Source organism: Muscardinus avellanarius (assembly GCF_963383645.1).
Source record: "Muscardinus avellanarius genome assembly, chromosome: 16".
NCBI classification, from domain to species: Eukaryota; Metazoa; Chordata; class Mammalia; order Rodentia; family Gliridae; genus Muscardinus; species Muscardinus avellanarius.
Genome location: NC_137802.1, coordinates 11,808,470 through 11,822,117, shown reverse-complemented (window position 1 = coordinate 11,822,117; position 13,648 = coordinate 11,808,470). Strand labels below are relative to the sequence as shown.

General features: G+C 42.0%; 1 protein-coding gene across 1 annotated transcript in view; it reads left to right on the top strand.

The window, feature by feature from the left end:
- The window catches only part of DNAH9 (dynein axonemal heavy chain 9), a gene marked incomplete at both ends in the record, with an annotated part of 402,526 nt that overhangs the window by 47,364 nt on the left and 341,514 nt on the right, over positions 1 to 13,648 (top strand). The window contains 3 exons of the mRNA XM_080712788.1: positions 1,390 to 1,516; positions 6,586 to 6,841; positions 8,178 to 8,419. Of these exons, the coding sequence (XP_080568914.1) occupies positions 1,390 to 1,516; positions 6,586 to 6,841; positions 8,178 to 8,419 (625 nt within the window). The remainder of the gene's footprint in view (positions 1 to 1,389; positions 1,517 to 6,585; positions 6,842 to 8,177; positions 8,420 to 13,648) is intronic.

The following is a 13,648-nucleotide window of genomic DNA, read 5'->3' as shown; positions in this document are numbered from 1 at the left end:
GACACAGGAGGATCACAGCACAGATTTGAGGCCAGCCCAAGGCAATTTAATTGAGACGCCCAGCAACTTAGTGAGATGCTCTTTCGTGATATAAATAAATAGTGCTGGGAGTATAGCTTGGCGGTAGACTGCTCCTGGGCTCAATCTCTAGTGTCCCCCCATGCACAAATAAAGAAGTGAGAAGCCCTCCTTGACGTGGCCATTGCGGCCCTCTGGCCCCCAGCCTTGGGTGTGCCATCTCCTCTTCATTCCTTGAACACAGCCTTGCTGTTTACTTCTACCCTTTGGCCGTTCTGTTGCTTCTGTAGTGTTTTGCCCACTCCCCTTCTCTGCCTAACCTCTGCCCCTGCCCCATGCGCTCCTTACAACTCGGCCGTGCCCCACCCCTGCACTTAGATGCCTGATGCCCTGGACAGTCCTCTAAGGTTGAACCCACCACAGCGTGTTACCACGCTCGGCTTGTCCGTGGCCTCCACCATTAAAAGCTAATGAACCATGAGCTTCATTCGCCATGATGTGTTTATTTATAGTCTTATTCTCCAAGCCCAGCACACAGTAGGTGTTCGGTCAGTGTGTAATGACTGGGCAACAAGCTGTGGGAACAAATGTTACCCAGTGACTTCTTCCAACATTTACTGAGATAACCACAGCTTCCCTGTCCTCCAAAGGATAGCATGGGTCTTTCTTTCAATCCATCCTTCCTTTCTCCTTTCTTCCTTAGTCTTTCTTTCTTTCTTTCCTTCTTTCCTTTTTTCTTTGCTACTGGGGATTAAACCTAGGAACATTCTACCTCTGAACTATACAACCAACCCTGTTTGTTTGTTTGTTTGTTTGTTTGTTTATTGCAGTACTAGGAATGGAACCCAGGGGCGTTCTACCTCCGAGCTACACCCCCAGCCCTATTTTTTATTCTTTTTTTTTTTTGAAACATGATCTCACTGATTTGCAAAGGGCCTCACTAAGTAGCTGAGGCTGTCTGTGAAACATGATCCTCCTGTCTCAGCCTCCCCAATGCTGGGATTACAGGCGTGTGCCACCACACCAGGCTTTATTTATTTATTTATTTATTTATTTATTTATTTATTTATTTTTGAAGCAGAGTCTCATTAAGTTCCTGAGGCTAGTCTTGAACCTGCGATCCTCCTCCTCCTGTCTCAGCCTCCCAAGTACTAGGATGGCAGGCATGTGCCACCATGCCCAGCTCACATGAAATCTTTCTGCTCTCCTCTGATTGAAGCTGTGGCACCTTTGGGAATCACTGGCTCCCCAAAGGAGCTAACCCAGCCTGGTTGGGATCAGTGACCGATCCTTTCTTTGATTCATGTAACTGGAGAATGGCCGGGAGCAGGGAGGTGGTAATGAGGTGGCTGTGGTCTGTGGTCATTGCAGGTATGAGACAAGGCTTTACGAGGACTGGTGTCACAGCGTATCAGAGAAGTCACAGTACAATCTCTCCCGACCACTCCTGCAACGTGACCCGGAAATAAAGCAGATTGCTGTCAACTTTAACCCACAGGTCAGCTGGGGGGTAGTGATGTCCCATTTGGGTTCCTGAAGTGTTTGCTTTGACGCTGCTGCTTTCAAAGGTGACAAGGCTTCTCAAAAGAATACACAGAAGGGGCTCAAGAGAACTTACACGCGGGATTGGTTGCAGGGAATGAATTCTAGAGCATCATATTTTCTTAATCAGTCTACATCCATGTTCTCCGCTAGGGTCTGCCAAGACATATGCTTTGATTTTACACAATGGGAAATACAAGCATGTGTAACTTATGACTGGAAGCCTTCCTGAGAAAGGCATTATTGGACAATTGTGTCCTCACGCAGACATCATGGCCGGGCGTGGTGGCGCACGCTTGTAATCCCGGCGCTTGGGAGGCTGAGACAGGAGGATCGCACAGGTTCGAAGCCAGCCTGAGCTCTCAGCTCAGTGAGTGAGGCTCTCAGCAACTTAATGAGACCTTGTTTCCAAATAAAGTATAAAATAGGTCTGGGAGTATAGCCCGGAGGTAGAAAAGCCCCTGGGTTCCACCCCCTAGTACCACAAAAGAAAGAAATCATGGCATGTAGATACAGAAGCTGAGCCCCGCTATGACATCACTAGGCGGCAGAGTCTTTAGGGACCACCATTGTATATTCAGTCCCTTGTTGCCTGAGACAAGACGTGGCCCCCGAGTGTACTGCAGAATCTCCCTGGTCATTGAATACCATACATTCAAGATCCACTTTGTCACCAACTGTAGGTGAGACTTATTTCCTTAGCGTCCCACATTCTAGGAGGGAACAAGAGCCTTCGCATGCAGAAACCTATATTACACAGCATATGATGGGTGACTCAGGAGTAGCTTCGGAGATAAGAGTGTAGCTGAGTGGTTCTTAGCTGGGGGTAACCTGTCTGCTTGAAAACACTTGGTTTATCAGACTTGGGGGGAGTTTCAAGGCATCTAGTAGGCTGTAGAGTTTTCTGCAAGGCTCACAATGATGCCCACAACCCAGCGTCAATTGTCTAGAGATTTCAATATCACAGAAGTTGGGAGCCCCTGCTTCAGATGGTCAGCGGGGTAGAAAGCCAGAGTGGACCGTAGCAGCCAGGGAAAGCTGAATACTATAGAAAACCACAGCCAAAGGTTGGTCTCTATCAGAATGCACATCACTCAGGCTAAAAAAAAAAAAAAAATAGATACTGGCTGCACTGAGCCAGAGCTGTCACCTACTACAGCCTCGATAGCACATTCTCTGGAACGCCCAGCAGACAGGGCTGAAACCCAAGCTGACAAGCTGACAGTGCAGTGGAACCTTTTGAGAAATTTCCAGTCTAAGCAAAACATTGGTTCCTGCCCACCGGAGTCAAAGACAACACAGAGAGCTGGAAGCTCCGTCTCTTCACTTCTACGAGACATGAGTCATTTAAGTCTCTTAACTCCTCGGAGCAATTTAATCTGCATACTCTGTGAGCAGGATTGAATATTTAATGTCCACAGAGATGCATATCAGGATTGCTAAGTAGGCCATGGTCTCTACCTTTGATAACAGAGTAGCAAAGTCCCTGGCGTAAGGCCGTATTGAGCCAGCCTCCTGCATGGACTCCCAGGGCAAGTGCCCAGTGCGAGGCACATACTAGGTTCTTTACTGGTGTTTGTAAGCAGTAGAAGAGAAGAGAGAGAGAGAGAGAAAAGAAAGGAGAGGTGACAAGTGTCTACACTGTAATACAAGTTGAGGAAGGAGAACTATAAACCCAACATGTCGAAGAAGAATGGCAGTCACACTTGATGGACGATTTGGAACAGCTGGCCATGGCTTTGCTGCTTAATAAGAATGAAAAGTTATACATTTACCAAACTTATTTGGCTTACTGCTCCCTTTTCAGAAAAAAAATTATTCCGTGCTCCCCCACACACACACAAATCTACCTTCTTTAAGCAAAAGAACAGAAAGATTCAGGGACAAATTTATGTTCTTTTATGCATATTTATTTATTTATTTATTTGGTGGTACTGAGGTTCCTGGAAACCCTTCTACCTCCGGACTACACTCCCAGACCTATTTTATACTTTTTTATTTGGAAACATGGTCTCTTAAGCCAGCGCAAGTGGCTGGCTTCGAACCCGCGCGATCCTCCTATCTCCGCCTCCCAAGCGCGGGGATTACAAGCGTGCCCACCACACCCGGCGTTATGCATCTCTATTTTTTTCCAGCACCTCCTGGGGGTGGGATAGCATCACCCCCTTTGGGAACCCATGGGAAGGATGTGTCAGAAATTTCCCCTTCTGAGGACAGGTTGAAAATTGCGTTAATTTTTTAGTTACGTCAAGTATGTGTTTACATTTTTAAATTTCCCTATTGTTGGGCATTTATTTTCCAGTTTTTTCAGTCTGTATCTCTCTGGATCTAGGATGTGCATTTTTCTGCATATGTACACCTCTAAAGTTCGTATATGTTTATAGCCTAATAAACCATATATTTTCTTCTTCAGTTGGATATTAACTAATAGTGAATATTACAGTTGATGGCATCTTAAACTGGATAAAATATGATATAAATAGTGCTTAGTCAAAGTCTCACTTAACCATCTTCCTAATGGATTCTTTCTTCTTTCTTTCTGTCTGTCTGTCTTTCTTTCTTCCTTCCTTTCTTCCTTTCTTATGGTACTGGGGATGGAACCCAGGGGCATTCGACCTCCGAGCTACACCCCCAGCCCTATTTTTTATTCTTTATTTTGAAACAGGCTCTCACTGAGTTGCAGAGGGCCTCACTAAGTAGCTGAGGCTGTCGGTGAACCACGATCCTCCTGTCTCAGCCTCCCAAATGCTGGGATTACAAGCGTGCGCCACCACGATTGGCTGGGATTCTACCTCTGAGCTATATACCCTAGCCCTATTTTTAATCCTTTATTTTGAAACAGGGTTTCACTGAGTTACAGAGAGTCTCACTAAGTATCTGAAGCTGGCTTCAAACCTATGCTCTTCCTATCTCAGCCTCCCATGTACTGGGATTACAAGCGTGTGTCACGAAGCCTGGCAGGTATTCATATTTTGAGACGTTTCATTTCATGTATAACATCAACCTATTCTTCAGAAGAATGGAATCCAGCTTCTTCTGCCAAAAAGTTATTTGTTATCTCAATTAGTTCCCAGATTGTTAAATTAAAAAAAAAAACTCGTTTTTTGGTGATGGTACTGGAGGTGTCTGCCTTCAAGCTATACTCCCAGATCTATATATATATATTTTTATCTTGAAATGAGGTCTCACTAAGTTATCCTGTGCACTGGCCTTCAACCTGCAATCCTCCTGCCTCAGCCTCTCACGTACTGGTATTACAGGCCTGTGCCACCGGGTCCTGCTTTGATTGTTTTTATTAAAATTGCATTTATTTGATGACTAGTAAGGTCTTGTCATTGGTCTCTTAAATTTCTTCTCTGAATTGCTCTTTGACCAACCCACTTTCTAGGGGAAGTCTCCGCCTTTTTAATGAATTTGTTAAAATATCTGGAAAATATTGTCAGATATTATTATATCTAAGAGAGAAAAAATCTGCTTTAAATATTTTTGCCATTTTCAGTTTATCATTGTGCTACTGAGCTACTGATTCACATGCATTTTTATGATATGTTTTTTTTAGTTTCATGTCTGGAATGGCCTTTTCTACCTCAGTACCATGGGTAGCCACATACATTTACTTTTTACTTTTTTTTGTTTTTACGTTTTCCAAAAGAATAACCTTCCTTTATAACTTATTCCCAAACATAAAGATTTTCTTGCAAAAATCCTTTATATTAAGATATTTTATAATGAGAATTACATCCTTTGCTGTTTTTTAAAAATTGAACTTGATTGGTAGGAAGTTCAGAACAAAATTAAATATGTGATTTGAGTGACTTCTATTAGTCTAATTGTTTAGTTTATTTGCTAAAAATTTCTAACTTTTTTTTTTTTTTTTTTTTTTTTTTGGTACTGGGGATTGAACTCAGAGTTACGGGTCTTACTAAGTTGCCCGGGATCTTGGTATGCTGCTGAGGCTGCCACCACTTTCAGCTCCAACATCTTTTTCTACATTGAAGTTTTTAGTATCCAACCTGAGCTTATTTCAAAGTCAGCTAGAAGACAGAGTTCATTTCCCCTCCAAATGGTTAGCATGTGTCTTTTTACTGCATGGGCTGGCTGGATAGCAATGAGGACTTCTTCAGAGCCCCTGGAGAAGGAGCCAGGAGCCAGAGGTCAGGGGTGGGAACAACTTGTGACTTAGCACCAGTGTCCTCAGCTATTTCTATGCCCATCCGTCCCCTAGGTTCAGTTAAAAACACATTAATAAATAAACCAAGGTAGAAATGAGGCCACACGGTTGCCCTGTTGAAAACTCCCCACTTTTCCTTCGGACTGTGGTTGCTTTGCACATCCTAACTTGCCAATAAACTCGGGGGCCCCCACAGCACTTCAGAGAGGCCCCGATGACTTCCGCTTCTGGAAGCAGGGTCAAACGCAAAGAAATACCAGCACCGGGGACCAGAAATTGTAGGAGGCTCTGCATGGTTCTGGTTAACAAACTTTCACCCCAGGCTTCTGCTCCATCCAGTCAGTGTCTCTGTGACAGTGCACGGTCTCAGCTGGAGAGAGGACTGCAAGCCCATGTTGGAGGCTTTGCATACGTGCGTGTGGCCAGGCCAGTCAGTCCTCCTCCTCCAGGCCAGCACCCCTATGAACCGGCTCTCCCTGCATCAGCCTCTCTCTCAGCAGCCCGGTGCCCCAGAGTGCTCTTGGCTGTGATGTACGGATTTGCTAAATCTTTTGCTGCCTTCTGAGTCATCTTCTAACACTTGCTTTTCTTTCTCTGAGACTATAGATGTATGGAACTGATAGAAGCTGAGGTTAAGGAGAGGCCCGGAAGGTCTTTGATCTCTCTCTCCTCTCTCCTCTCTCCTCTTTCCTCTCTCTCTCTCTCTCTCTCTCTCTCTCTCTCTCTCTCTCTCTCTCTCACACACACACACACACACACACACACACACACAAGGATACTTCAGTTCTTGGCAAATGCACATCTCTCTTCCTTCCCCCTGAGCTATAGCCACACGTATGCATTTTTTCTTCTAGCTGATCTCCGTACTGAAAGAGATGAGTTATCTGGAGCCCAGAGAGATGAAACATATCCCTGAGACAGCGGTGGCCATGTTCTCCTCCAGGGAATTCTACCGGCAGCTGGTGGCCAACTTGGAATTGATGGCGGATCGGTACAACAAGGTCATGAAAACTCTGCTCGCGGTGGAATTTCCACTAGTGGAGGAAGAGCTGCAAAAAATCGACCTCTGCCTGAGAGCCGCGGAGGAGACTCTGAACTGGAAAACAGAAGGTAATCGCAGCGTCTCCAGTCTTGAAGAAGCGCTGGGATGCGGGGGTCTAACAGAGTGGCTAGAACCTCATGTCACTCCCCGGTGACCTAATTCAGGTTGGAAATATGTTACTCATTCTCTTCCTACTTGTCTCTTTGGATACAATTGCTAAATGCAGAAAACTGTAACCAGGTTGTGATAGTGTATGCCTGACATCCCAGTACTTGGGAGGCTGAGGCGGGAAGCCAGCCTCAGCAACTTAGCAAGACTCCCAGCAACATAGCCAGACCCTGTTTCAAAGCAAAAAAAAGAAAAAAGAAAAAAGATAAAAGGAAAAAAAGAAAGAAAGAAAAGAAAAGGGGGCTGAGAGTGTAACTTGGAGGTAGAATACCTCTGGGTTCCATTCCCAGTAGGAAAGAAAGAGAGAGAAAAAGAAGAGGTGAAAGAAAAGAAGGAAGGAAGGAGGGAGGGCGGGAGGGGAAGGAAGGAGAAGGAAGGAAGGAAGAAAAGAAAGAAAGAAAGAAAGAAAGAAAGAAAGAAAGAAAGAAAGAAAGAAAGAAAGACTTAGAACTTTGCTGCCTGTACTTTGGGAAGCTCAGAGGGTGCGTAAAATTCCCATAGTCTCTAGCATACAGTAGGAACTCCACAAATGAGAATTCTTACTGTATTAGCATTGCCGTTTTATTAACTCTGTTGTAAACTTCTTAAAGTAAGGGGACATGCATTTGCTTTTCTAGTGTCCCAAGTTTAATTCAGGGAACACTCATTGACCAGTTAACGTGTGCAGGTACCATGTTAAGGACTGAAGGGAGAATTTGAGATGTGTGGTGTATGGGATGTGGCCTCTATCCTACAACTCAAATCCTATACATCTGCCCATGATAAAAAACCATCCTAGTGTGCATATTCTAAAGTATGAAGTCATCACAGTCAACACATAAAAGACCTAGAACGTAGTAGTAAATAGTAAGGGCTTTATTCAGTCTCCAAGAGGAAATGACATTTTCAACATTTAATATATCGATTGTGCTAAAAAAGAGATTGATTAATGCAAATAAACCAAGGTGCAAGGGTATCTGGATGTGACGTCCTATTCCTTAACAACTGTACCAACTTATGTGCATTGGTAGATAAACATCGCCTTTGTTTCTCTTCCTTAGTAATCAGGATTATGGCAAGGGTTAGATAATTAATACAGATAGGAAGGGAAATGTCCTGATGTTACTGACACAACCAGAATAAAAAAAAATCTCACAAAACCTGCACACTTTGGGTCTCTGCCTCTCCTAGCAAGCTGCCCTTCAGCCCAGCCATGATAAAGGTATTTCATCCACTTATCTTTCTTTTGGGGACCAGGCATTTGGGATTATGTCATGGACATCACCAAACGTATTCATGATCTCGAAGGAAGAATTCAGAAAACAAAAGACAATGTGGACGAGATTCAAAGCATCATGAGAACGTGGGTGACTCCCATGTTTAAGAGAAAAGACGGGAAAAGGGAATGCTTGCTTTCTCTGGATGAGCGGCATGAGGGGATGGAGAAGTATTACAGGCTCATCCAAGAATCTGGCCTTAAGATTCACAGCCTTGTTCAGGTAATAACCAGCGTCTCAGACATGTCCTGAGAGTTGAGGGGAAGCGCCAGGTGCAAAAAGGGATCTAGGCGCCGGGCGTGGTGGCGCACGCTTGTAATCCCCGCGCTTGGGAGGCGGAGACAGGAGGATTGCGCAGGTTCGAAGCCAGCCACGCTGGCGTAAGAGACCCTGTTTCAAAAATATAAAATAGGTCTGGGAGTGTAGCCCGGAGGTAGAAGGGCTTCCAGGAACCCCAGTACCACAAAAAAAAAGGGATCTAGGCATCACAACAACCAAGAGAAGTCGTATCTTCTGCAGCCCACAATAGAAGTTTATACTTCTAGAAAAACAACTGAAGCTGGTCCTTCTGATATCAGTGCATCCAAATTAATACTATCTTCTTTTTTTCTTTTGTATGGGGAATTGAACCCAGAGGCAGTCTACCTCTCAGATACACCCCCAGCCTTTTTCTTTTTTTCTATTTTTTTGTTGTTTTGAAACTGGGTCTTGCTAAGTAGCTGAGCCTGGCCTCAAACCTGTGATCCTCCTGTCTCAGTCCCCCAAGTAGTGGGGTTATAGGTGTGCACCTGGCAAAAATTAACACTATTTTCATCATGACACCATTTAGTTGTCACATGACTTAAGTCTCATACTTAACCCCAAGGGTATGTGAGATGCCAAGGGCAGATTCCTCAATTATCCACTGCACCAACCACCCCCATTTCCAACCTGCCCATACAACCAGGTGTGGACCCCAGCATCTTCTTCTCACCTAGCTCCTAAGAGCCTAGAAAAATACCAGGGCATCCCTCACTGTATTTGCTAAGAGGAAAAGCGCAGATAGCATCTGCCCTGTATTGTGGTCAGGGCAACTTCAGGTCCCATCATCAAAGACAAAAGCATCCTTGTATGCAGTGGGGAAGGACAAACATGGCCAGCAGCCCCCGCCCTACTGAAGTAGCCACAGGGCTGTGTGTGACAGGTTAACCTGTGCCAGAAATCAGGACCAAATCCTAGTTGTCATATGTGGGTTACCTGAGGTTTGAGGCACAATTAAAATGCCAAGTTGTAGGCACTAGTGATGTCCAAGTGAAGGAAATAATTGCCTGCATAACATTGAGAGATAAGGTGCATGTGTGTTTATATCACTTGGACAACACTCTGATCGGTAATTGCAGTGCACCCAAAGATAGATTTTTGTAAAAGATGAATTTTGCCTTCAGAATCCTCAGATTGATTTATATTTTTGCCCACTTTCTTTCCATATTCAGTATTGATTATTAATCCCAAGAATTCATTTTTATCCAATCATCCATCCATCTATTCATCCATCCATCTATCCATGCATCTATCCTCCATCCATCTATTCATCCATCCATAATACATCTATCCATCCATCTATCCATGCATCTATCCTCCATCCATCTATTCATCCATCCATCTATTCATCCATCCATTTATCCATTCATTCATCCATCCATCCATAATATATCTATCCATCCATCTATTCATCCATCCATCTCCTCATCCATCCATCCATCTGTCCATCCATCCATCATCTATCTATCCATCCATCTATCCATTTATCCATCCATCCTTCCATCTATCCATCTATCCATTTATCCATTCATCCATCCATCCATTTATCTATTCATCTATCCATACATCCATATATCCATCCATCCATCCATCCATCCATCCATCCATCCATCCCCCTTGCCTTCCTCTGTCTTGCCAACAATGTCAGTCATGTGCTGACTGACCGACAGTATGTAGTCCTGTATGAGGTGTCTTTTACTCATTTTAAATTGGGCTGTTAGTTCCAGGAATCCTTTATGGCTTCTGGATACACATCCTTTGTCAGATATGTGTACTGTGACTATTTTCTCCAAAACTGTGCCTTGCCTATTTTCTTAATGGGATATTTTGATGAGAAACAGTTTCAAATTTCAGTATAGTCTGATTTATCTTTTTCCCCTTTTATGGTTAGTGCTTTTCAGTTCTATAAAAGAAAACTGCCTACTCCAAGTTTGAAAAGATATTTTTCTACATTTTCCTTTGGAAGCTTTATAGTTTTAGCTTTTACATTTAAGATTGCAATCTGCCTTAAATTAATTTTGTTTACGAAGTGACATAGGAATTGAATTCATTATTTTGCATAGGAAACATCCGATTGTTCCTATACTAATTTTGAAAACATTTTCCCTATTGAATTTTTGGCATGTTCATTGAAAATTAACTTTAAAAGTACCAATATAAAATATGTTCTACATATGTATATAAATAACTGGTATATGAAATACCAATATATGCCAACTTTGTCTACTGTACAAAATACCAATGCTGACAAGGTATGGTGGCACATGCCTGTAATTCCAGTACTTGGGAGGCTGAGACAGGAGGATCACAGATTCGAGGACAGTCAGCAATGTAGCAAGACTCTCAGCAAACTAGTAAGACTCTGATTCAAAAATGAAAAATCAAAGAGCTAAGGGTGTAGCTCAGAGGTCAAATGCCCCTGGGTTCAATCCCAAGTACCAAAATAAATAAAAATTTAAAGTACCAATACCACTCTTCCTTGGTTACTTTAACGTTATTAATAAGTCCTGAATCAAATGCTTTATTTTCTCCAACTTAGTTTCTCTTTTTCAGTTGCTTTGTCCCGTGTAGGTTCTTTGCATATCCACATAAATTTTTAATTCATATTGCCAATTTCTGGAAAACTAGGTTTTGATTAAAATTTATTAAATATGCAGATTAAGTAAGGGAAATAGAATTCCTAACATTATTAAGTATAGCAGTCCAGCCTCAGCGACTTGGTAAGATCTGTTTCAAAATAAAAAAATAAAAAGGGCTAGGAGTGTAATTCAGTGCTGGGGATACAGTTCAGTGACTGAGCACCCTGGGTTCAATACCCATTACCCCTGACCCCCCCCCCCACACACACACACAAGCAATACACGAAAATGATATGCCATTTAGGTCTCCAAATTTTCTCTGCAATGTTCTCCAGGTTTCAGTCTAGACATCTTACACATTTTCTGTTATCCCTAGGTGTTTTATGTTTGGAGTGGCTACTGTAATTGGGATTATGTCAATTTTATTTTCCAGTGGCTATTAGCTAGTATATAAAAGTATATTTGCTGCATATTGATAATGAATGTATTATTCATTATTTATTTATTATTATTTATTGAATGAGCTTTCTAAATTTTTTACCTGTTATAGTAGCTACTTTGTAGATTTTTGTGATTATCTATGTAAATGATTATGTGACCTGCAAAAGGAGATGCTTTTCATCTTTCTTTCCAGTCTTTTTGTCATTTACTTCTTTTTCCTGCCTTATTGCTCAGTATTATGTTGAAGTCGTGAGGGTGGACAATCTTCCCTCATTTCCAGTCATCTGGAGAAACATTTAGCAATTCACCTGTATAATATCAGCTGTCAGGACTGTGTAGCTGTTCATTATTAGACTCCAGAAGTTCCTTCTATTCTTAGTTAGCCGAGAGATTTTATCGTGATAGGATGAGAATTTTATCAATGGTTTGTCTGCCTCTCTTGAAATAGTTGTATTTTTTCCCTTTATTCTGTTAATGAGCATATTGATTGATTGTGTGTGTGTGTGTGTGTGTGTGTGTGTGTGTGTGTGTGGTACCGGGGATGGAACCCAGAGGCATTCTACTTCCAAGCTAAACTCCCAGCCCTATTTTTTATTCTTTATTTTGAAACAGGGTCTCACTGAATTGCAAAGGGCCTAAGTAGCTAAGGCTGTAGTGTTACACAAATATATATATATTAGTTCAAGGCAATTAATAGTAGTATTATATTTGGATGCTTTTTGATATTTTTGTCTGTTTTGTCAATTACTGAATTATTAATACTGGAGTGTGCCAGGCATGGTGCACGCTTATAATCCCCGTGCTTGGAAGGCAGAGACAGGAGGATCGTGCAGGTTCGAAGCCAGCTGCGCTGGCTTAAGAGACCCTGTTTCCAAATAAAAATATAAAAATAGGTCTGGGAGTGTAGCCCGGAGGTAGAAGGGCTTCCAGGAACCCCAGTACCACCAAAAAAAAAAAAAAAAAAAAAAAAAACTGGAGTATTAAATCTCCACCTAGAGTTACATATTTGTCCATTTAATTCTTTAGTTCTACCAACTATTTTATCACATCTTTAAAGCTCTGTTATTAATAGGTACTCACACATTTGTATCTTTCTGATGAATTGACCACATCCTATGAAATTTCCTCTTTATTTTTAATAATATTTCCTGGTCTTGAGGTCTATTTTTTTTCTGATCATCATATAATCTTTCAGCCTCTTTCATTTTAGGGGTGGCCCACAACCTCTCTTGAATGTGTGTCTCATTTTTTTCTAAATAAACCTGTGTCTAAGAAAGAAAGAAGAAGAACATATCCTTCCCCTCCTGATTCATTATTCCCAGTTTTCACGTTGTCTCTCTTTTCATGCTACATGTTCGACTTGTCTGTTCCTTTGTGTTCAAGTTTCTTCTCCTTGTGGTTAGCACATAGTAGAAACTAACTTTTTTTCAGTCTATCAGCTCCGCATTGGAATGTTTACCCTATTCACGTTTGATGCAAGTCTCGGCACAGTAGGACTTAGTTCTGCCATTTTGCTATTTGGTTTCTGTTTGCATCCTTTCCTTTCTGAGCTTCTGCTCTTCTGTCCCCACCTTCTCACTGACCGTGTTTTAGCATTCTATTTTAATTTTCAACTAGCATTCCCACTTCACCTTGTGGTCCCTGGTGGTTGTTCTAGGTTTCAGAATGTATACCTCGTGAACTTTTCACAATCGAACTCAAGTTGTCTTATGACATGTGGGAACTTTGCAACAGGAGAGTTCAACAGAACCCCTCACCCCATCTTTGGCTCTATTATTATGTGATGCATCTAAAATATATAAATATATTAAGCATAACAACACATGTTATATCAAATCCCTCAATAGTACTATAATTCCTGCACTAAAAATTTAAGAAAAAATATTTAATTTTACTATTTTATATTTTCCCCATGTCCTCACCACTTCCAGGCTTGCTAGTTCTTTCTGGAGAGTAGAGTTATCTTCCAGGATTATTTCTCTTTGACCTGAAGAAATTTACTCAGTATTCCTTGAAGTCCAGATCTGAAGATGGCATAGTCTCTCTGTTTTTATCTAAAACTGTCCTTATTTTACCTTCGGTTTTGAAGGATAGTGTCATTGGATGTGAAATTCTGTGAGATTTTGTTTTC